Source organism: Garra rufa, chromosome 1, assembly GCF_049309525.1.
Source record: "Garra rufa chromosome 1, GarRuf1.0, whole genome shotgun sequence".
NCBI classification, from domain to species: Eukaryota; Metazoa; Chordata; class Actinopteri; order Cypriniformes; family Cyprinidae; genus Garra; species Garra rufa.
The window spans coordinates 40829914-40853816 of NC_133361.1; the positions used below are offsets into that span (position 1 = coordinate 40829914).

Genomic DNA, 23903 nt, shown 5'->3' on the forward strand with positions numbered 1-23903 from the left:
TTTTGGGAAATAACCTGTTTAACCTGTCTCAATTCATTCTTTCTAGGCTGGCTGCAGAGTCTGGAGCAGTTTTGGGTGGCAGATTTGGCCTTTTCAACTACACTACTGGGTCAGTTTTTGGAGGATATGGAGGCATATGCTGAGGTACGTGAATTGAAATAGTTTCTCATTGTCCCTTATGAGATTTCTGAGGTTCTAATACTCTTTTCCTGATAGGATTTGAGTCATGTTGTATCTGGGGAATCAGGAGACGAGGACATTCCCCCTCCCACTGTATCCCTGCCAAAACTGGCAGCCCTGTTGAGAGTTTTTAGCACTGTTGTGCACAGCATCGGAGAACGATTCAACCCTATCAGAGGGCCTCCAATCACAGAAGCATATGTCACTGATGTTAGTATCCAACACGCATGGCCTTTGCAATACAAATGTGACCCTGGACTACTAAACCAGTCTCAAGTAGCACGGTTATATTTGTAGGAATAGCCAAAAATACATTGTATGGGTCAAAATGATCAATTTTTCATTTATGCCAAAAATTATTAGGACATTAAGTAAAGATCATGTTCCAGATATTTTGTGAATTTCTTACCGTAAATGTATCAAAACTTAAATTCTGATTAGTAATATGCATTGCAAAGAACTTATTGTATATTCTATCCTATCCTAACAAACCATGCATCAATGAAAAGCTTATTTATTCAGCTTTCAGATGATGCATAAATCTCAATTTAGAAAAATTGACGCTTCTGTGTGGTTTTGTGGTCCAGGGTCACAAATAGATAATCTATAATAAGCCACTGTCATTTATAGATCAAACAAACACTTTTGAGCAAGTTGAGAATACACAAGCGCAATCCTTTACTGATCTGACGTAAATTGTTTTGCATTTTCTCGCTCGCAGGTTTTGAACCGTGTTTTGGCCTGCGTCACCACAGCCAAGCAGGTGTTCTTCTCGGAGGCGGTGCTGACAGCAGGAAATGAGTGTGTGTGCGTCCTGCTGGTGAGCATGGACTTGGGCAGCCAGTTGATTGAAGCTGTAATCTCGTATGGCCTAGACCAGCTGGAGAGCTGCCAGTGCTGTGGACCAGAATACAGCATGTCCGTTCTCACCCTGCTTACGCTGGTAGGACTTGATTAATCCAATAATCGACAGACTGGAGTACAATTTATGAGATTTACGTAAATGCAGTACACTGGTCACACTTTGGCTTTGTCAGTGTTTGTCTTTATTCTTTTTCACACATTTAATCCATTTTTGTTTGTGATTGTAGATTGTTGATCAGATAAACACCAAACTCCCGGCTGCTTTTGTGGAGAAGCTGCTAGCGCCAAAATCCCAACTCTTAGAGCTGCGCTTCCACAGAGAAAGAGAGGTATGTAGAGGATCCGTAACCTCAGTTGTTATAAATTCAACATTCACAACAGCAATAAGTTAACGCATGTTTGTTTGTGTCACAGGTGATGGCTGCATCACATGGAGTGTATCATGCTGTGCTGAGCCTAAAGAACATCCCTACCCTGGAGGCTGCTTATAAACTAGTCTTGGGCGAGATGGGCTGTGCATTGACCAGTTTGCTGAGCCCTCTGGGTTTGCCTGCTGCCTGTCCTAATATACAACATCCTGCCTTCAGCCAGCTGCAGTTCAGCCCAGAGAGAGCAGAGTTTATCCTCATTTTCAACCTCAGTGCTCTCACCACCATTGGCAACACTAAGAACTCCCTCATCGGGGTCAGCATGAATTCATACCTAGTTTTGTGAAAGCATTTTTTGCAGTCAATAAGAAAATGTGTAAAAGGGAAGAGTGTAATAACGCTTATCTTTTCTGTGTTCCAGATGTGGGCTTTGTCCCCTACTGTGTTTGCCCTTCTCAGTCAGAATCTGGTTGTAGTTCATTCTGATTTGGCAGTTCATCACCCTGCTGTCCAGTATGCAGTGCTTTACACTCTCTATTCACACTGCACCAGGTAACAATGCAATGTCTAGTTTACTTAACTAGATGATGATGCTTGAAAAATGCACAGGGTTACCACTGTCATAGTGTTTTCCAGACCAGAAAAAGTCAGAATTTGATATACATTGTTAGATAATATTATTATTAATATAATTATACACCATCATTCTTCTTAGGTTCAGTTAGATTTAAAAAAAAGAATACTTTCATTCAGGAAGGATGCATTAATTTGGTCAGCAATTATTTTACAAATTATTTTCTATTTTAAATAAACGATGTAAAATAAAATAATAAAAATGTATCATTGTTCCCACAAATGCAAATCAGTTAATAGTTTTTGAACAGTAAGATTTTGTTTTTTAAAGAAGTCTCTCCTGCTCACGAAGCCTTCATTTATTTCATCCAAAATACGGCAAAAGCAGTAGTAATGTCAAATATTTTACTATTTAAAATAACTGATTTCTATTTGAATAAATTTTAAAATTACATTTTTCCTGTGATTAAAGCTGCATTTTCAGCGTCATTTCTTCAGTCTTAAGTGTCACATGATCCTTCAGAAATCATTCTAATATGCTGATTTGCTGTTTAAGAATCATTTTATTATTATTATCAATATTTAAAACAGGTGAGTACATTTTTCAGGATTCTTTAAATAGAAAGATCCGAAGATCAGCATTTATTTGAAATGCCCATTAAAAAGCTTGGAGTCTTTTTTTTTTTTTTTTTTTTTTTAGAAATTAATACTTTTACTTACCAAGGATGATTTAAATTGATTAAACGTTATGATAAAGACATTTATAATGTTACAAAAGATTTAAATTTCAGATAGATGCTGTTTTTCTGAACTTTCTATTCATCAAAGAAACCTGACAAAATTCTGCTCAGCTGTTTTCAACATAATGTTTTTTTGAGCTGCGAAACAGAATATTAGAATGATTTCTGAAAAACCACGTGACTGAAGAAATTAAGCAAAAAATGTAGCTTTGTACTCACAGGAGTAAATTACATTTTAAAATATATTCAACTAGAAAACAGTTATTTTAAATGGTACAAATATTTCAAAATGTTACTGTTTTTGCTGTACTTTGGATTAAATAAATGCAGACTTGGTGAAAAGAAGAGACTTCTTTAAAAAAATAAAACTCTTACTGTTCAAAAACTTTTGACTGGTAGTGTGTATATTATAAGCAGAAAAACTGTTTGACATTGATAATAAGAAATGTTCCTTGAGCATCAAATCATTAAAATAATTTCTGAAGGATTATAAAAAAACGTAAAAACTTATTGAAATGGGAACAATAAAGAGTCTTAAATTGTAGGACTATTTCATATTACTGTTGTACTGTTTTTTTTTTTTTTTTTTTTTTTTTTTTTTTTTTGATCCAATGAAAGCAAATTTGGTGAGCAATTAAATGATAAAAAAAAAGCTAAATTAAAATCACAAATGTTTTTGGACAAAAAGTGTGAATTTATTGCAGAACAACACTAAAGTGTTTAGCAAGTGGCGGTGTGAATTATGCAGTGCTATATGGTTTTATCATAGATTGTATTTTTATTCAGTGTACATAAAACTGTCAAAAACACTTTGTCATTCGACGCGTGCACGAGCTTGAATTGAGCCTCAATCACTCCAGGCGTGATGACTAATAGACTGCTGCTTCTCTCTTTATTTCTCCCAAGACATGATCACTTTATCTCAAGCAGCCTGAGCTCTTCGTCTCCATCCCTTTTCGACGGTGCTGTCATCAGCACAGTTACCACGGCAACCAAAAGGCATTTCAGCACGCTCCTTAATTTGCTGGGTATGCTGCTCAGCAAGGATCATCTCAACCCTGAGGCGAGGTACAGAGCTCACACTGCCTGTCTATAATGAGGCCTGTTGTGATTAATTAATCTGAACCACTTGCTCTTTCAGCTGCTATAATCACTTACACAGTGACGAGCGTAATTACACCTTTCTTTTTAATCCCTTACTTGTATGCGTGGGGCAACAGGTTAGTATTTAAGGAAATTACAGGATCCAAAAATGCTAAACAGAAGTGTTTTCAATATTCAAATTCAAAGCCATAATGAGTTCAGGTGAAAGTTGAATTTAGAGCCTTTAATTGGAAAATGTATTCATAATTGGGGTTTCTTGCATAATTAAATATAATTTAGCCTATTTCTAGTTTTACTCGATGTAATTTTTTTAATATGGTCTCATACTCCTGTGGTCTTATATGTAATTCCCCTTCGTTAACATAAAACAATAACATTTATTGTCTTTTTAACCTTTTTTTAGGCGGCTGTTACTTACCTGGTCATTAGAGGTCTCTCTAATGATGAAGAAATCTGAAACCTACGCCCCTCTGTTCTCTCTCCCATCCTTCCTCAAATTCTGCAAAGGGTTACTGGCAAATTGTGAGTTAATATCCCTGTTATTAATTCTGCATTTTGAGCTCTAACCATTTTCTAGATCAATAGGGGTTTTAACAAACAATGGAAAATGATAGTAAACTGGTGACCGAGTGAATGGACTTTTAACATGTTGTCGGTTTTCCTCTCTGCAGCTTTGAATGAAGACCCCACCATATGTCTGCAGGCATGTAACAGTCTACAGGTTCTGTCATCTTCCTTGACCACAGAGCTGCTCCAGAGGTAATCGCACATCCTTGTTAGACACTGTCTTCCTGCAGGAACATTCATCAGTGCTGCAACTCTTCCTCCTGCTCTCGGGGGCGGAGGTAAAAACATCTTGTTTGATCAGCACTGATTCTGTCTCCGTTCTCTGTGCAGGTGTGTGGACGTGTGCCGAGTTCAGCTAGTGCACTCAGCAGTCCGAGTCCGGCAGGCCTTTGGGAAATTGCTGAGATCCGTTCCCATGCATGTTGCTTTGAGGTTCGCAAGACTCCTTTTTATCTGTCTTGATTTCACACAATAGAAACCAGTGGGGGAATACTAATACCTAGCTTGTAGTTTTACCTCCAGCTATAGTTGATGTGATGGTAATTGTCGGCTTGTCTCCCAGCAGTGCCCGTAGTCACTCTGAGATTAAGGAGATTTCTCTGGCCATCCGCCGACACATGAGCAAAGTGCCTAGCAACACATTCCACCCACAGGACTTCTCCGACCTCATTGGGTTTATTCTATATGGAACGGTCCACCGTGGGGGGTGAGTAGGTTTATCTCTTTAGTCCCACTTTTTTGTTCATTTGAATATGTTTTACATTTGATAGTGTAACTGATCAAACCCTGTGCAGCTAAAATACATGCAATTTGTGTGGAGTCATTATATGTAGAATTATTTATTAGATATTTATTGTTTATGTGCAGTAAGGAGCCCTGGTTGGAGCGGCTGTACCACAGCTGTCAGCGACTGGAGAAGAAAGACTCTGCCATGGTGCCTCGTGCCCTGTTGAAGACTGAGGCAGTCCTGTGGCAGTGGGCGGTGTGGGAGGCTGCTCAGTTCACTGTTCTTTCTAAACTCCGGACCCCTCTGGGACGAGCCCAGGATACTTTCCAGACCATTGAGGGTTAGTCAGTTACCCCTTTCGTAATTAGGACCTAAGATTTATTTAAGGAATAGTTCGCCTAATTGAAGTTTTGACACTATTCACTCACCTTCATGTCAATCGGAAGACTTTCGTTTGACATTCTAGACACTTAGCCAACCATGGTCGCAAGTTTCATTGTACTCTGTTGTTAATGATCTTGTGACTAGGGATGCACCGAAATGAAAATTCCTGGCCGAAGCCGAACAAAATTAAGCATTGGGCCAAAGTCAGAAGTCGGTTTTTCGTGTTTCCCCTCCCCATGTATTTTGCCAATTTTGTTTCACCATTGGGTAAATTAAATGGACAATTTGTTTTTTTACAGCTTTGTCTTGCTTTTCAAAGAAAAAAATCAATTACAAAACAACAATTTCAAATTAAAGCTGCAAGCAGCGATGAACGGGCCCTCGCACACGGGCTCACCGCTGACCGGTGGCTTTAGGAACACAGCAAATGGTGGGTAGTATGCTTTTAATACAGTAAAAATAGGAGAAATATGTCAAAGTCACTTAAATGTGCCAAATTTACTGCCGCCAGCTGGTGGCGCTATGCCTATAACTGATTATTGGCATGTAGATGTGTTTAGGCTACCACTTTCATCAAACATATGAAGTTTGGTGCAGATTGACCTTGGTATGTTTGAGTCAGTGAAAGATATGATATATCCTGCTACCAACAGGTGGCGCTATGATAATATCTGAATATTGGCCTTTAGGTGTCTTCAGGCCAGGACTCTTACCAAACCTGTGAAGTTTGAGGCAGATCGGACATTTTATGGCTGAGTTATAACAACTTCTATGTCCATGGCGAAACATCAAACTTTGTCAGGCCGCCACAGACACGCCCTTTAACGAAAACTCAAGATCTTCGCAATTTAACATCTCTAAGGCCTCTAGATCAGAATGACCAAATATAATGTTGGTATCATTAAATCTCTAAGAGGAGTTTGATACAAGTCATTTCCTGCTGCCAACAGGTGGCGCTGTGATTATAATCGAATATTGGCCTTTAAGATGTGTTCAGGCCAGGACTCTTATCGAATATGTGAACTTTGAGGCAAATCGGACATTTTATGGCTGAGTTATGACAAGTTTTATATCCATGGCGAGACCTCGAAATTTGTCAGGCCGCCACGGACACGCCCTTTACCGAAAACTCAAGATCTTCACAATTTAACATCGCTAAGGCCTTTATATTAGACTGACCGATTTTGGTGTTGATCTGTATAAATCTCTAGGAGGAGTTGGTTGTAGAGTACAGCATGACACTTCCTGTTGCCTGCAGGTGGCGCTATGACTATAACTGAATATGGGCATGTAGATGTCTTCAGGTCAGGAGTGTTATCACACATGTGAAGTTTGGGACAGATGGGACATTTTATGCCTAAGTTATAGCAACTTCCTTTTTCATGGCGAAACATCGAAATTTGCCAGGCCGCCATGGACACGCCCTCCGATGAAAACTCCAGATCTTCACAATTTAATGTCACAAAGGGCTTTAGATTAGACTCACCAAATTTACTGTTGATCGGAATAAATCTCTAGGAGGAGTTCGTTCAAGTATGACACCTGAAAATGGCAAAAATGACACAAATTTTGCTGAGAAAATTAATAATAACCGACCTCCTGTTGGGTTTCGGAATTTATCTCAAGAGGCTTTTTTGTAGGTATTGGTGTGTTACATGTGTGTACCGATTTTTGTGCATGTACAATAATCACAGCTGAATGCGCACACCGCGGAACGTGTAAAGGTGGCGCTATTGAGCCATTTTGCCACACCCACTTCTGCAACCCATATCAGACGTCCATTTTCCCCAGGTCTGATGTGTGTGCAAAGTTTCGTTAGTTTTCGGGTATGTTTAGGCCCTCAAAAATGCGATTCATTCCGGATAAGAATAATAATAATAATAATAATTAAAGCTGCAAGCAGCGATGAACGGGCCCTCGCACACGGGCTCACCGCCGACCGGTGGCTTTAGGAACACAGCAAACGGTGGGCAGTATGCTTTTAATACAGTAAATGTAGGAAAAATAGATCAAAGTCACTTAAATGTGCCAAACTTCCTGCTGCCAGCTGGTGGCGCTATGCCTATAACTGATTATTGACATGTAGATGTGTTCAGGCCAGCACTTTGATCAAACATATGAAGTTTGGTGCAGATTGACCTTGGTATGTGTGAGTTAGTGCAAGATATGATATATCCTGCTGCCAATAGGTGGCGCTATAATAATATCTGTATATTGGCCTTTAGATGTCTTCAGGCCAGGACTTTTACCAAACATGTGAAGTTTGAGGCAGATCGGACATTTTATGGCTGAGTTATAACAACTTTTATGTCCATGGCGAAACATCAAACTTTGTCAGGCCGCCATGGACACGCCCTTTAACGAAAACTCAAGATCTTCACAATTTTACATCTCTAAGGCCTCGAGATCAGACTGACCAAATATAATGTTGATATCATTAAATCTCTAGGAGGAGTTTGGTACAAGTCATTTCCTATTGCCAACAGGTGGCGCTGTGATTATAATAGAATATAGGCCTTCAGATTGGTTCAGGCCAGGACTCTTATCGAACATGTGAAGTTTGAGGCAAATCGGACATTTTATGGCTGAGTTATAACAAGTTTTATATCCATGGCGAGACCACGAAATTTGCCAGGCCGCCACGGACACACCCTTCAACGAAAACTCAAGATCTTCGCAATTTAACATCGCTAAAGCCTTTTTATTAGACTGACCGATTTTGGTGTTGATCTGATTAAATCTTTTGGAGGAGTTTGTTGCAGAGTACAGCATGACACTTCCTGGTGCCAGCAGGTGGCGCTATGAGTAAAACTGAATATGGGCATGTAGATGTCATCAGGTCAGGAGTGTTATCACACATGTGAAGTTTGGGGCAGATCGGGCATTTTATGCCTGAGTTATAGCAACTTCCTTTTTCATGGCGAAGCATCGAAATTTGCCAGGCCGCCACGGACACGCCCTCCGATGAAAACTCTAGATCTTCGCAATTTAACGTCACAAAGGGCTTTAGATTAGACTCACCAAATTTGCCGTTGATCCGAATAAATCTCTAGGAGGAGTTCGTTCAAGTATGACGCCTGAAAATGGCAAAAATTACACAAATTTTGCTAAGAAAATTAAAAATAACCGACTTCCTGTTGGGTGTCAAATTTTGCTCCAAGAGGCTTTTTTGTAGGTATTGGTGAGCTAGATGTGTGTACCGATTTTCGTGCATGTACGTGAATCACAACTGAAAGCGCACACCGCGGAACGTGTAAAGGTGGCGCTATCGAGCCATTTTGCCACACCCACTTCTGCAACCCATATCAGACGTAAATTTTCGCCAGGTCTGATGTGTGTGCGAAGTTTCATGAGTTTTCGGGTATGTCTAAGCCCTCAAAAATGCGATTCATTTTGGAGAATAATAATAATAATAATAATTAAAGCTGCAAGCAGCGATGAACGGGCCCTCGCACACGGGCTCACCGCCGACCGGTGGCTTTAGGAACACAGCAAATGGTGGGTAGTATGCTTTTAATACAGTAAAAATAGGAGAAATATGTCAAAGTCACTTAAATGTGCCAAATGTCCTGCTGCCAGCTGGTGGCGCTATGCCTATAACTGATTATTGGCATGTAGATGTGTTCAGGCCACCACTTTCATCAAACATATGAAGTTTGGTGCAGATTGACCTTGGTATGTTTGAGTTAGTGAAAGATATGATATATCTTGCTGCCAACAGGTGGCGCTATGATAATATCTGAATATTGGCCTTTAGGTGTCTTCAGGCCAGGACTCTTACCAAACCTGTGAAGTTTGAGGCAGATCGGACATTTTATGGCTGAGTTATAACAACTTCTATGTCCATGGCGAAACATCAAACTTTGTCACGCCACCACAGACACGCCCTTTAACGAAAACTCAAGATCTTCGCAATTTAACATCTCTAAGGCCTCTAGATCAGACTGACCAAATATAATGTTGATATCATTAAATCTCTAGGAGGAGTTTGATACAAGTCATTTCCTGTTGCCAACAGGTGGCGCTGTGATTATAATAGAATATTGGCCTTCAGATTTGTTCAGGCCACGACTCTTATCTAATATGTGAAGTTTGAGGCAAATCGGACATTTTATGGCTGAGTTATAACAAGTTTTATATCCATGGCGAGACCTCGAAATTTGTCAGGCCGCCACGGACACGCCCTTTACCGAAAACTCAAGATCTTCACAATTTAACATCGCTACGGCCTTTATATTAGACTGACCGATTTTGGTGTTGATCTGAATAAATCTCTAGGAGGAGTTGGTTGTAGAGTACAGCATGACACTTCCTGTTGCCTGCAGGTGGCGCTATGACTATAACTGAATATGGGCATGTAGATGTCTTCAGGTCAGGAGTGTTATCACACATGTGAAGTTTGGGACAGATAGGACATTGTATGCCTGAGTTATAGCAACTTCCTTTTTCATGGCGAAACATCGAAATTTGCGAGGCCGCCACGGACACGCCCTCCGATAAAAACTCTAGATCTTCACAATTTAACGTCACAAAGGGCTTTAGACTAGACTCAGCAAATTTGGCGTTGATCCGAATAAATCTGTAGGAGGAGTTCGTTCAAGTACGACACCTGAAAAAGGCAAAAATGACACAAATTTTGCTGAGAATATTAATATTAACCGACTTCCTGTTGGGTTCCGGATTTTGTTCCAAGAGGCTTTTTTGTAGGTATTGGTGAGTTACATGTGTGTACCGATTTCGGTGCATGTACGTGAATCACAGCTGAAAGCGCACACCGCTGAACGTCTAAAGGTGGCGCTGTCGAGCCATTTTGCCACACCCACTTCTGAAACCCAAATCAGACGTAAATTTTCGCGAGGTTTGATGTGTGTGCAAAGTTTTGTGAGTTTTCGGGAATGTTTAGGTCCTCTAAAATGCGATTCACTTTGGAGAAGAAGAAGAATAATAATAATTAAAGCTGCAAGCAGCGATGAACGGGCCCTCGCACCCGGGCTCACCGCCGACCGGTGGCTTTAGGAAAACAGCAAACGGTGGGCAGTATGCTTTTAATACAGTAAATATAGGAGAAATATGTCATAAGTCACTTAAATGTGCCAAATTTCAGGCTGCCAGCTGGTGGCGCTATGCCTATAACTGATTATTGGCATGTAGATGTGTTCAGGCCAGCACTATTATCAAACATATGAAGTTTGGTGCAGATTGATTTTGGTATGTTTGAGTTAGTGAAAGATATGATATATATTGCTGCCAACAGGTGGCGCTATGATAATATCTGAATATTGGCCTTTAGGGGTCTTCAGGCCAGGACTCTTGCCAAACCTGTAAAGTTTGAGGTAGATCGGACATTTTATGGCTGAGTTATGACAACTTCTGTATCCATGGCGAAACATCAAACTTTGTCAGGCCGCCATGAACACGCCCTTTAACGAAAACTCAAGATCTTCACAATTTAACATCTCTAAGGCCTCTAGATCAGACTGACCAAATTTAATGTTGATATCATTAAATCTGTAGGAGGAGTTTGCTACAAGTCATTTCCTGTTACCAACAGGTGGCGCTGTGATTATAACAGAATATTGGCTTTCAGATGTGTTCAGGTCAGGACTTTAATCGAACATGTGAAGTTTGAGGCAAATGGGACATTTTATGGCTGAGTTATAAAAAGTTTTATATCCATGGCGAGACCTCGGAATTTGTCAGGCCGCCACGGACACGCCCTTTACCGAAAACTCAAGATCTTCACAATTTAACATCACTAAGGCCTTTATATTAGACTGACCGATTTTGGTGTTGATCTGTATAAATCTCTAGGAGAAGTTTGTTGTAGAGTATAGCATGACACTTCCTGTTGCCTGCAGGTGGCGCTATGACTATAACCGAATATGGGCATGTAGATGTCTTCAGGTCAGGAGTGTTATCACACATGTGAAGTTTGGGACAGATCGGACATTGTATGCCTGAGTTATAGCAACTTCCTTTTTCATGGCGAAACATCGAAATTTGCCAGGCCGCCACGGACACGCCCTCTGATGAAAACTCTAGATCTTCGCAATTTAACGTCACAAAGGGCTTTAGATTGGACTCACCAAATTCGGCATTGATCCGAATCAATCTCTATGAGGAGTTCGTTCAAGTACGACGCCTGAAAATGGCAAAAATGACACAAATTTTGCTGAGAAAATTAAAAATAACCGACTTCCTGTTGGGTGTCAAATTTTGCTCCAAGAGGCTTTTTTGTAGGTATTGGTGTGTTACATGTGTGTACCGATTTTCGTGCATGTACGTGAATCACAGCTGAAAGCGCACACCGCTGAACGTGTAAAGGTGGCGCTGTCGAGCCATTTTGCGACACCCACTTCTGAACCCCATATCAGACGTAAATTTTCGCCAGGTTTGACGTGTGTGCGAAGTTTCATGAGTTTTCGGGTATGTCTAAGCCCTCAAAAATGCGATTCATTTTGGAGAAGAATAATAATAATAATAATAATAATAAACGAAGCAGATCCAATAGGGTCCTCACACCATCGGTGCTCGGGCCCTAATTAAAGCTGCGAGCAGCGTTGACCGGGCCCTCGCCGTCTGGCAGTCGCCATCCCGATAGCATCAGGAAAACGGTGCCCAGTTGGCACATGCATTCACAGTAACCCTTTGGACTAACCCTTACTGTCTCTCCTCCTCTCTGACTCTTTCTCTTGCCACCCATCCCCCCTCCTTACACTCAGCCACTTACCACACACATAGAGTGCAGAGCAGAGTGAGATCAGATATGTTTTTTAATTTTCTTTCATTCGTGGAGTTTTGTATAATTATGAAATGAACTGTGTTTGATCAGAATGAATAGTTATTTGTATGAAAAAAGTTTCAAAGAGTTAGAATGCTGCCCTTTAAATATATAATAAATAATTGAAAATTGAAAATGGAAAATGAAATTCTAGGCACGCTATCTGCCTCAAAAACACAGGAAACAAATATTTGAATGTATTTTGTATTTTTATTTATTTGCCATGGCAACAGCATTTGATGCATCAGAGACGCCTTTACAGACTCTCATCGGCCGTGTTTTTACATCATTCTGATGAAGTTTGAAGAAAATCGAGTACAAACATATTGTTTGTTGTTCGTTCGTGTGTTAGTTCATTAACCATTGTTAACAAAAGAGACCCTATTTTAAATAGTTACCATGTTTTATGATCTACAACCATTTTTAAATATTATTTTAATGATCTATAAGCATCTGTGAAATAATTATAAACAAATATATTAAAAATAAATACATATTAACTTAGTTGATGTATTTGTTTCTCATTCTAATTAAGTGAACTGAGCAGTATAGTGTCATACTTATAAGATTTTTTATTCTATCAGTGAGATTGTATATATGTATATAAATCATATAATTTTTCCTTAAAAGATTAAAAAAAGATTTTAATGCTCTTTAAGCACCTATACAAAATAATTATGTAAAAGTACACTGACAGTACATTATATATCAACTGATTCTATGGATTATTTTCATTCTTATACACTGAGAATGAGCTAAATAGCATTATTGTTCAAACGATTCCTTATCTTATGAGGACCTCTAGTGTTCATCCCTGGTACTAGAGCTTTAATCTGACAATTTATATGACACTTTTAATGTTTTTGGTGCCTCTGAGCATGATAACATTTTGAAACTACACGTATTTCCTAAGAATTTCTTGTTCTTTATATGTAAAAAGTTTTGATGAGTTAGAATAATGCAATTTAAAGATATATGGAAATAACTCTCCATCTTTTTTACTGTTACTTTCATAAATCACCACATCAACACCGTTCAAGATATCCCAAAGCCGTTCACATTTTAACATCTTCAGTATCTTGGCATCATGTTGACAAAGTTTGGTGTGCACTGTCTGATTCTGCTATGAGTGATATGAATTTATTCAGCTATATTTTTCCAAAAATCCACATTCAAATCAAAATAGCTGACTTCCTGTTGGTCGTAGCTAATGGGTGTAAATTTTTTGCAAAAAAAAATCTGGTGATCAAAAAATATTAGGCTTTAGTTAAGATCTGTTAGTTTTATGGACAGTTAGAATGTTTTGTATATGCAGACAAGGGCTTTATGATGGGCCTGATTTGAATTTAGAAAAAAAAAATATTTCTTAAACATGTTTGAAGTTCTTAATAGATTTCACTGTTGCACATTTAGTCTTTTTATTTTTTTACAGTAATGTGCATTTTGCAGTTTGTTTACATGGTGTACATTGGATGCACATATTTATGACTTCTTGTTACAGTATTCATTTAAAATAAAAGTTGTTTAAAATAAACAACTGTGTGCACCCTATTATTAATGTAGATGTGTATTTCAGTAATAAACTTAAGTAGGGGAGTTTTAAGTTACCAGGATTTATATCAAAATAGTGATCCCATGTCTGCAAAACTAACATTTTAAATGAAATATTGATAGCTAATCGATATCGAATCGAATATAATCGAATCGAAACCATAAAAATAACAATCGAATCGAATTGCCAAATTGGTCACAATACCCAGCCCTAATTCACATCCTAATGAATAAACAACCAAGAGTTTAAATATTCCCTTCTATCTCCTCCTCTCTGACTCTCTCTTTCCACCCATCCCCCCTCCCCACTCTCACCCTAACACTCAACAAACACACACCCACTTACCACGCACACACATAAGTGCAGAGCAGAGAGGGATCAGATTTGTTTTTTAATTTTCGTTAATTCATAGATCTTTGTATAATTATGAAATGAACGGTGTCTGATCAGAATGACTAGTAGTCTGTATGAAAAAACTTTCAAAGACTTTGGATGCTGCACTTTAAAGATATAATAAAATTACGGCTATCTTGTTTTACTCCGATTTCAATCAATCACCACATCAACACCGTTCAAGATATCCTAAATCTGCTCGCAATTTAGAATCTTCAGAATGTTGGCAACATGTCAAAAAAGTTTGGTGTGAATTGGTTGGTTTTCCTGAGAGAAGTATATAAAATTCCACAGCCTGATTTTTCCAAATATCCACATTCAAATCAAAATAGCCGACTTCCTGTTGATCGTAGCTAATGGGTGTAAATTAGAAATGTTTCTGGCTTGATGAGATCAATATATGTACCGAGTTTGGTGACTGTAGGACAAACTAAACCCCCAACTTTTGTCAAAAGGTGGCGCTATGGAGCGCCTGCTCCACGCCCATTTATGGGCTTTTATCAGTGTCTAAATATCATTAATACAGATGTGTGTGTGAAGTTTCATGAAATTCTGAGTATTTTAAGTGGCTTCAAAACACAAAAAACTAAAGTTAAAGTTTGACACATTGCCATGGCAACATGATAAAAGTTATCGATAATGCAATTCACAGATTCTCTTCGGCCGTGTTTCAACATTATTGAGATGAAGTTTGAAGCAAATTGAGTAAAATTAAGAGGTTGATTTAAAAGCATTTAGAAAACGTTGCGCTTTGTGTTGCCAGTTGGTGGCGCTATAACTTTGACTCCTAATAGTCACATCTCTGTGATCGGCATCATAAGATGAACAAACTGCTGATGTTTGGTCAAAATCAGACAAAGTGTGTTAAAGTAATTAGACACTTCCTGTTTCTCATTTCTCGCCATAACTTTGTCGCCCCGCCACGGCCAAACCGTTCGAGATATCAAAAATCCCCTGGCAATTTTGCGTCCCCAATGTCTTGAGATCATGCTGACCGAGTTTGGTGGCCATCGGTTGGAAGGTCTAGGAGGAGTATTTCAAATTCCATTGCATGCGCTTTTTAGACATCCCTGAATAGCTGACTTCCTGTTTGGTGAAGCACGGACTGTGAGCACGGAAGTTGGTCGGCCCGATGAGGTCTATATGTGTATGAATTTTGGTGACTGTAGATCAATTGGTGTGCGCTCCAGAGTCCCTCAAAAGTCGCAATTTTTAACGCTGTGCCACGCCCCCCCCAGGTGACCCCCCCATGTCAAAGTCTGTCCGGCCCTGATGGCCGCAGGTTCCAATGTGTGTGCAAATTTTCAAGAGTTTTCGTGTATGTTAAGGGCCCCAAAATCTCCCAAAACATTGAAAAAAAAATAATAATTAAAGCTGCAAGCAGCGATGAACGGGCCCTCGCACCCGGGCTCACCGCCGACCGGTGGCTTTAGGAAAACAGCAAACGGTGGGCATTATGCTTTTAAAACAGTAAATGTAGGAAAAATAGATCAAAGTCACTTAAATGTGCCAAACCTCCTGCTGCCAGCTGGTGGCGCTATGCCTGTAACTGATTATTGACATGTAGATGTGTTCAGGCCAGCACTTTCATCAAACATATGAAGTCTGGTGCAGATTGACCTTGGTATGTTTAAGTTAGTGCAAGATATGATATATCCTGCTGTCAATAGGTGGCGCTATGATAATATCTGAATATTGGCCTTAAGATGTCTTCAGGCCAGGACTCTTATCAAACATGTGAAGTTTGAGGCAGATTGGACATTTTATGGCTGAGTTATAACAACTTCTATGTCCATGACCAAACATCAAACTTTGTCAGGCCACCACGGACACGCCCTTCAACGAAAACTCAAGATCTTCGCAATTTAACATCACTAAAGCCTTTTTATTAGACTGACCGATTTTAGTGTTGATCTGTATAAATCTCTTGGAGGAGTTTGTTGTAGAGTACAGCATGACACTTCCTGTTGCCAGCAGGTGGCGCTATGACTATAACTGAATATGGGAATGTAGATGTCTTCAGGTCAGGAGTGTTATCACACATGTGAAGTTTGGGACAGATCGGACATTGTATGCCTGAGTTATAGAAACTTCCTTTTTCATGGCGAAACATCGAAATTTGCGAGACCGCTATGGACACGCCCTCCAATGAAAACTCTAGATCTTTGCAATTTAACGTCACAAAGTGCTTTAGATTACACTCAGCAAATTTGGCGTTAATCCGGATAAATCTCTAGGAGGAGTTCGTTCAAGTACGAGGCCTGAAAATGGCAAAAATGACAAAATTTGCTGAGAAAATTAAAAATAACCGACTTCCTGTTGGGTGTCAAATTTTGCTCCAAGAGGCTTTTTTGTAGGTATTGGACCCTATTTTAAATAGTTACCATGTTTTATGGTCTACAAGCATTTTTAAATATTATTTTAATAGTCTATAAGCATCTGTGAAATAATTATAAACAAATATATTGAAAATAAATACATATTAACTTAGTTGACTTTTTGGCCTTTTTGTATTTGTTTCTCATTCTAATTAAGTGAACTGAGCAGTATAGTGTCATACTTATAAGATACTTTGTTCTATCAGTGAGAGTGTATATATGTATTTAAATCACATAATTTTTCCTTAAAAGATAAAAAAAATATTTTAATGCTCTTTAAGCACCTATACAAAATAATTATGTAAAATTACACTGACAGTACAGTACATATCAACTGATTCTATGGATTATTGTCATTCTTATACACTGACAATGAGCTAAATAGCATTAGAGGTCAAACGATTCCTTATCTTATGAGGACCTCTAGTGTTCATCCCTGGTATTAGAGCTTTAATCTGACGAATTTATTTGACACTTTTAATGTTTTTGGGGCCTCTGAGCATGATAACATTTTGAAACTACACGTATTTCCTAAGAATTTCTTGTTCTTTATATGTAAAAAGTTTTGATGAGTAAGAATAATGCAATTTAAAGATATATGAAAATAACTCTTCATCTTTTTTATTGTTACTTTCATAAATCACCACATCAACACCGTTCAAGATATCCCAAAGCCGTTCACAATATAGGGAACATTTTCCCTATATTCTGAGGATGATGATAAGAACATGTAATTCATGATGATAACAAAATGTTATTATTGCTTGCTTTACGTCCACCACTTCTGTTTAAATGTCATCGTTACCTATCTGTTCCATTTGTGTGTGGACATTGCTTTGCAGGTGACTCCTGTTATAAGACATCACTCTTAAGCGCTACATAACTAAGAATCAATTAGGAAAACGGTGCCCAGTTGGCACATGCATTCACAGTAACCCTCTGCCAGTTTGGATTTAAAGTTTACAGAAATGAAAGGGTTACATTTTTAAATCAACACACAGACAAATACACACTAAATATACAACTTTACCATCCAGTTTCATTTGTTAACATTGTTAACATGAACAATAATAAATAGCATTTATTAATGTTAATTAATATTAACCTAAAAAAGTACTCATATATTGTTTAAAGGTAAATTAGTATCTTTTAACATAGTGTATGTACTGTGAATTAACATGAACATGAACACAGTTCATGTGGGTATACAACAATAAACAATAAAGTGCTCAATAAACGCTTCATTCTTTCAAAATATCTTTAAAAATCAAGTTGGGTATTGTAATGGGGCGATATATAAATATAACTCATCTTAAAATGGTACAATTTTCAGATGTTTTGAACAGATAACAGCAAAGTTTGTTTTGTTGTCAAAGTTTGTCTTGAAATTGTTAGTGTTTTTTTTTTTTATTGAATCAAAAATTTTAATTATGAAAATAAATGTCTATCAATGAAGATAAATCGCTCATGCTAAAAAGCTGTATTTTTCTTAATCTTTTGCTATGTGACTGAATAGGACAAGTTCATGGTATAGTTCAGTAAAAAATAAATAAAAAACAACAACTGCAATATACAAAGAATGAAAGAGTTCGTGACCCTTTATATTTTCTCAAAGATCAGACTCTCAAAGTTCAGACTTATTTATGCAGATTAAACTACAGCAATGTGCAATGTGCAAATTGCATCTTCCTCAAAGATGGTCTTAAGCAAAACAGCATGTTCCACTGGTCTCTCTCCCTTTCACCCCTCCCCCCTTCAGTCACTCTTAGTGTCAACACAGACTGTCAGCCCAGTGACAACAGTTTACTGATTTCTTTTTTTAATTTTCTTTAATTCATAGAAGCTTGAATAACTATGATATTACCAGCACTTGCTCATAATGATTAGATCTCTGTGTGAAAAAAGTTTTAAAGAGTTTGGATGCTGCACTTTAAAGATATAAAAAATTAGGGTTATGTTTTTAAAAAAATCACCACGTCAACACCGTTCAAGATATCCCAAATCCGCTCGCAATTTAACATCTTCAGAATCTTCTCTTCATGTTAAAAAAGTTTGGTGTGAATACCTTGTTATTCTTAGGAGGAGTGTGAATTTGTTTACAGCCTGATTTTTCCAAAAATCCACATTCAAATCAAAATAGCCGGCTTCCTGTTGGTCTTAGCTAATGAGTTTGATTTAGAAAGTTGTCCAGATTGATGAGAACAATATATGTACAGAGTTTGGTGACTGTAGGAAAAACTAACCCCCCAACTTTTGTCAAAAGATGGCGCTATAGAGTGCCTGCTCCACGCCCATTTATGACCTTTTGCCAGTGTCTAACTATCATTAATATTGATGTGTGTGTTGAGTTTCATGAAATTCTAAACATGTTATCTGCTTCGAAAAGACAGGAATCTAATTTTAAAGTTTAACACGTTGCCATGGCAACAGCATTTGATTTATCATCGTACCCTTTACATATTCTTATCGGCCGTGTTTTGACATTATTTTGATGAAGTTTGAAGAAAATCAAGTAAAATTAAGAGGCTGATTTCAACGCATTTTGAAAATGACACGCTTCCTGCTACCAGTTGGTGGCGCTATAACTTTGACTCATAATAGTCACATTTATGGAATCGGCATCATACAACGAACAATCTGGTGAAGTTTCATCAGAATCAGGCAATGTGTGCAACAGTTATTAGACACTTCCTGTTTCTCATTTCTCGCCATAACTTTGTCGCCTTGCCACGGCCAAACCGTTCGAGATATCAAAAATCCCCTCGCAATTTAGCGTCCCCAATGTCTTGAGATCATGCTGACCGAGTTTGGTGACAATCGTATGGAAATCCTGGGAGGAGTACGTTAAATTCCAGAGCATGCGCTTTTTAAACAGCCCTAAATATCTCACTTCCTGTTGCGTTAAGAAAATGACATAGAGTACAAAAGTTGTTCAGCTCAATGAGTTCTATATGTGTACCGAGTTTCATATGTGTACGTTCAAGTATGTGTGCTATATGGCCCTAAAAATTCCAGGGGGCGCTGTAGAGTCCCCTTGCCACGCCCCGGTACCAGCCTCTGTGACGTCCTGATGGCCGCAGATTCCGACATGTGTGCAAATTTTCAAGAGTTTTTGAGCATGTTAAGACCCCCTTAAGTGCCCGGAAGGTTAACAAAAAATAAAAAAAAAAAAAATAAGAATCCTTAGGAAAACAAGAGGGCCTTCGCCCATTCTGGGCTCGGGCCCTAATTAAAGCTGCAAGCAGCGATGAACGGGCCCTCGCACACGGGCTCACCGCCGACCGGTGGCTTTAGGAACACAGCAAATGGTGGGTAGTATGCTTTTAATACAGTAAAAATAGGAGAAATATGTCAAAGTCACTTAAATGTGCCAAATGTCCTGCTGCCAGCTGGTGGCGCTATGCCTATAACTGATTATTGGCATGTAGATGTGTTCAGGCCACCACTTTCATCAAACATATGAAGTTTGGTGCAGATTGACCTTGGTATGTTTGAGTTAGTGAAAGATATGATATATCTTGCTGCCAACAGGTGGCGCTATGATAATATCTGAATATTGGCCTTTAGGTGTCTTCAGGCCAGGACTCTTACCAAACCTGTGAAGTTTGAGGCAGATCGGACATTTTATGGCTGAGTTATAACAACTTCTATGTCCATGGCGAAACATCAAACTTTGTCACGCCACCACAGACACGCCCTTTAACGAAAACTCAAGATCTTCGCAATTTAACATCTCTAAGGCCTCTAGATCAGACTGACCAAATATAATGTTGATATCATTAAATCTCTAGGAGGAGTTTGATACAAGTCATTTCCTGTTTCCAACAGGTGGCGCTGTGATTATAATAGAATATTGGCCTTCAGATTTGTTCAGGCCAGGACTCTTATCTAATATGTGAAGTTTGAGGCAAATCGGACATTTTATGGCTGAGTTATAACAAGTTTTATATCCATGGCGAGACCTCAAAATTTGTCAGGCCGCCACGGACACGCCCTTTACCGAAAACTCAAGATCTTCACAATTTAACATCGCTACGGCCTTTATATTAGACTGACCGATTTTGGTGTTGATCTGAATAAATCTCTAGGAGGAGTTGGTTGTAGAGTACAGCATGACACTTCCTGTTGCCTGCAGGTGGCGCTATGACTATAACTGAATATGGGCATGTAGATGTCTTCAGGTCAGGAGTGTTATCACACATGTGAAGTTTGGGACAGATAGGACATTGTATGCCTGAGTTATAGCAACTTCCTTTTTCATGGCGAAACATCGAAATTTGCGAGGCCGCCACGGACACGCCCTCCGATGAAAACTCTAGATCTTCACAATTTAACGTCACAAAGGGCTTTAGACTAGACTCTGCAAATTTGGTGTTGATCCGAATAAATCTGTAGGAGGAGTTCGTTCAAGTACGACACCTGAAAAAGGCAAAAATGACAAATTTTGTTGAGAATATTAATATTAACCGACTTCCTGTTGGGTTCCGGATTTTGCTCCAAGAGGCTTTTTTGTAGGTATTGGTGTGTTACATGTGTGTACCGATTTCTGTGCATGTACGTGAATCACAGCTGAAAGCGCACACCGCGGAACGTGTAAAGGTGGCGCTGTCGAGCCATTTTGCCACACCCACTTCTGAAACCCATATCAGACGTAAATTTTCGCCAGGTTTGATGTGTGTGCGAAGTTTCATGAGTTTTCGGGTATGTCTAAGCCCTCAAAAATGCGATTCATTTTGGAGAATAATAATAATAATAATAATAATAATAATAATAATAATAATAAACGAAGCAGATCCAATAGGGTCCTCACACCATCGGTGCTCGGGCCCTAATTAAAGCTGCAAGCAGCGATGAACGGGCCCTCGCACCCGGGCTCACCGCCGACCGGTGGCTTTAGGAAAACAGCAAACGGTGGGCAGTATGCTTTTAATACAGTAAATGTAGGAAAAATAGATCAAAGTCACTTAAATGTGGCAAACTTCCTGCTGCCAGCTGGTGGTGCTATGCCTATAATTGATTATTGGCATGTATATGTGTTCAGGCCAGCACTTTCATCAAACATATGTAGTTTGGTGCAGATTGACCTTGGTACGTTTGAGTTAGTGCAAGATATGATATATCCTGCTGCCAACAGGTGGCGCTATGATAATATCTGAATATTGGCCTTTAGGTATCTTCAGGCCAGGACTCTTACCAAACCTGTGAAGTTTGAGGCAGATCGGACATTTTATGGCTGAGTTATAACAACTTCTATGTACATGGCGAAACATCAAACTTTGTCACGCCGCCACAGACACGCCCTTTAACGAAAACTCAAGATCTTCGCAATTTAACATCTCTAAGGCCTCTAGATCAGACTGAGCAAATATAAAGTTGATATCATTAAATCTCTAGGAGGAGTTTGCTACAAGTCATTTCCTGTTGCCAACAGGTGGCGCTGTGATTATAATAGAATATTGGCCTTCAGATTTGTTCAGGCCAGGACTCTTATCGAACATGTGAAGTTTGAGGCAAATCGGACATTTTATGGCTGAGTTATAACAAGTTTTATATCCATGGCGAGACCTCGAAATTTGTCAGGCCGCCACGGACACGCCCTTCAACGAAAACTCAAGATCTTCGCAATTTAACATCACTAAAGCCTTTTGATTAGACTGACTGATTTTGGTGTTGATCTGTATAAATCTCTAGGTGGAGTTTGTTGCAGAGTAAAGCATGACACTTCCTGTTGCCAGCAGGTGGCGCTATGACTATAACTGAATATGGACATATAGATGTCATCAGGTCAGGAGTGTTATCACACATGTAAAGTTTGGGGCAGATCGGACATTTTATGCCTGAGTTATAACAACTTCCTTTTTCATGGCGAAGCATCGAAATTTGCCAGGCCGCCACGGACACGCCCTCCGATGAAAACTCTAGATCTTCGCAATTTAACGTCACAAAGGGCTTTAGATTAGAATCAGCAAATTTGGCGTTGATCGGAATAAATCTCTATTAGGAGTTCGTTCAAGTACGAGGCCTGAAAATGGCAAAAATGACACAAAATTTCCTGAGAAAATTTAAAATAACCGACTTCCTGTTGGGTGTCAAATTTTGCTCCAAGAGGCTTTTTTGTAGGTATTGGTGTGTTACATGTGTGTACCTATTTTCGTACATGTACGTGAATCATAGTTGAATGCGCACACCGCGGAACGTGTAAAGGTGGCGCTGTCGAGCCATTTTGCCACACCCACTTCTGCAACCCATATCAGACGTAAATTTTCGCCAGGTCTGATGTGTGTGCGAAGTTTCATGAGTTTTCGGGTATGTCTAAGCCCTCAAAAATGCGATTCATTTTGGAGAAGAATAATAATAATAATAATTAAAGCTGCAAGCAGCGATGAACGGGCCCTCGCACACGGGCTCACCGCCGACCGGTGGCTTTAGGAACACAGCAAACGGTGGGCAGTATGCTTTTAATACAGTAAATGTAGGAAAAATAGATCAAAGTCACTTAAATATGCCAAACTTCCTGCTGCCAGCTGGTGGCGCTATGCCTATAACTGATTATTGGCATGTAGATGTGTTCACGCCAGCACTTTCATCAAACATATTAAGTTTGGTGCAGATTGACCTTGGTATGTGTGAGTTAGTGCAAGATATGATATATCCTGCTGCCAATAGGTGGCACTATAATAATATCTTTATATTGGCCTTTAGATGTCTTCAGGCCAGGACTCTTACCAAACATGTGAAGTTTGAGGCAGATCGGACATTTTATGGCTGAGTTATAACAACTTTTATGTCCATGGCGAAACATCAAACTTTGTCAGGCCGCCACGGACACGCCCTTTAACGAAAACTCAAGATCTTCACAATTTAACATCTCTAAGGCCTCGAGATCAGACTGACCAAATATAATGTTGATATCATTAAATCTCTAGGAGGAGTTTGGTACAAGTCATTTCCTGTTGCCAACAGGTGGCGCTGTGATTATAATAGAATATAGGCCTTCAGATTGGTTCAGGCCAGGACTCTTATCGAACATGTGAAGTTTGAGGCAAATCGGACATTTTATGGCTGAGTTATAACAAGATTTATATCCATGGCGAGACCACGAAATTTGCCAGGCCGCCACGGACACGCCCTTCAACGAAAACTCAAGATCTTCGCAATTTAACATCGCTAAAGCCTTTTTATTAGACTGACCGATTTTGGTGTTGATCTGATTAAATCTCCAGGAGGAATTTGTTGCAGAGTACAGCATGACACTTCCTGGTGCCTGCAGGTGGCGCTATGAGTAAAACTGA

The 23903-nt window shown here is 39.2% G+C and overlaps 1 protein-coding gene across 1 annotated transcript in view; it reads left to right on the forward strand.

Moving 5' to 3' along the window:
• smg1 (SMG1 nonsense mediated mRNA decay associated PI3K related kinase) overlaps positions 1–23903 on the forward strand; it is a 110144-nt gene that overhangs the window by 8038 nt on the left and 78203 nt on the right. The window contains 12 exon segments of the mRNA XM_073840675.1: positions 47–144; positions 217–390; positions 902–1123; positions 1272–1373; positions 1459–1728; positions 1834–1964; positions 3632–3793; positions 4233–4351; positions 4501–4588; positions 4727–4828; positions 4962–5102; positions 5264–5463. Of these exon segments, the coding sequence (XP_073696776.1) occupies positions 47–144; positions 217–390; positions 902–1123; positions 1272–1373; positions 1459–1728; positions 1834–1964; positions 3632–3793; positions 4233–4351; positions 4501–4588; positions 4727–4828; positions 4962–5102; positions 5264–5463 (1809 nt within the window).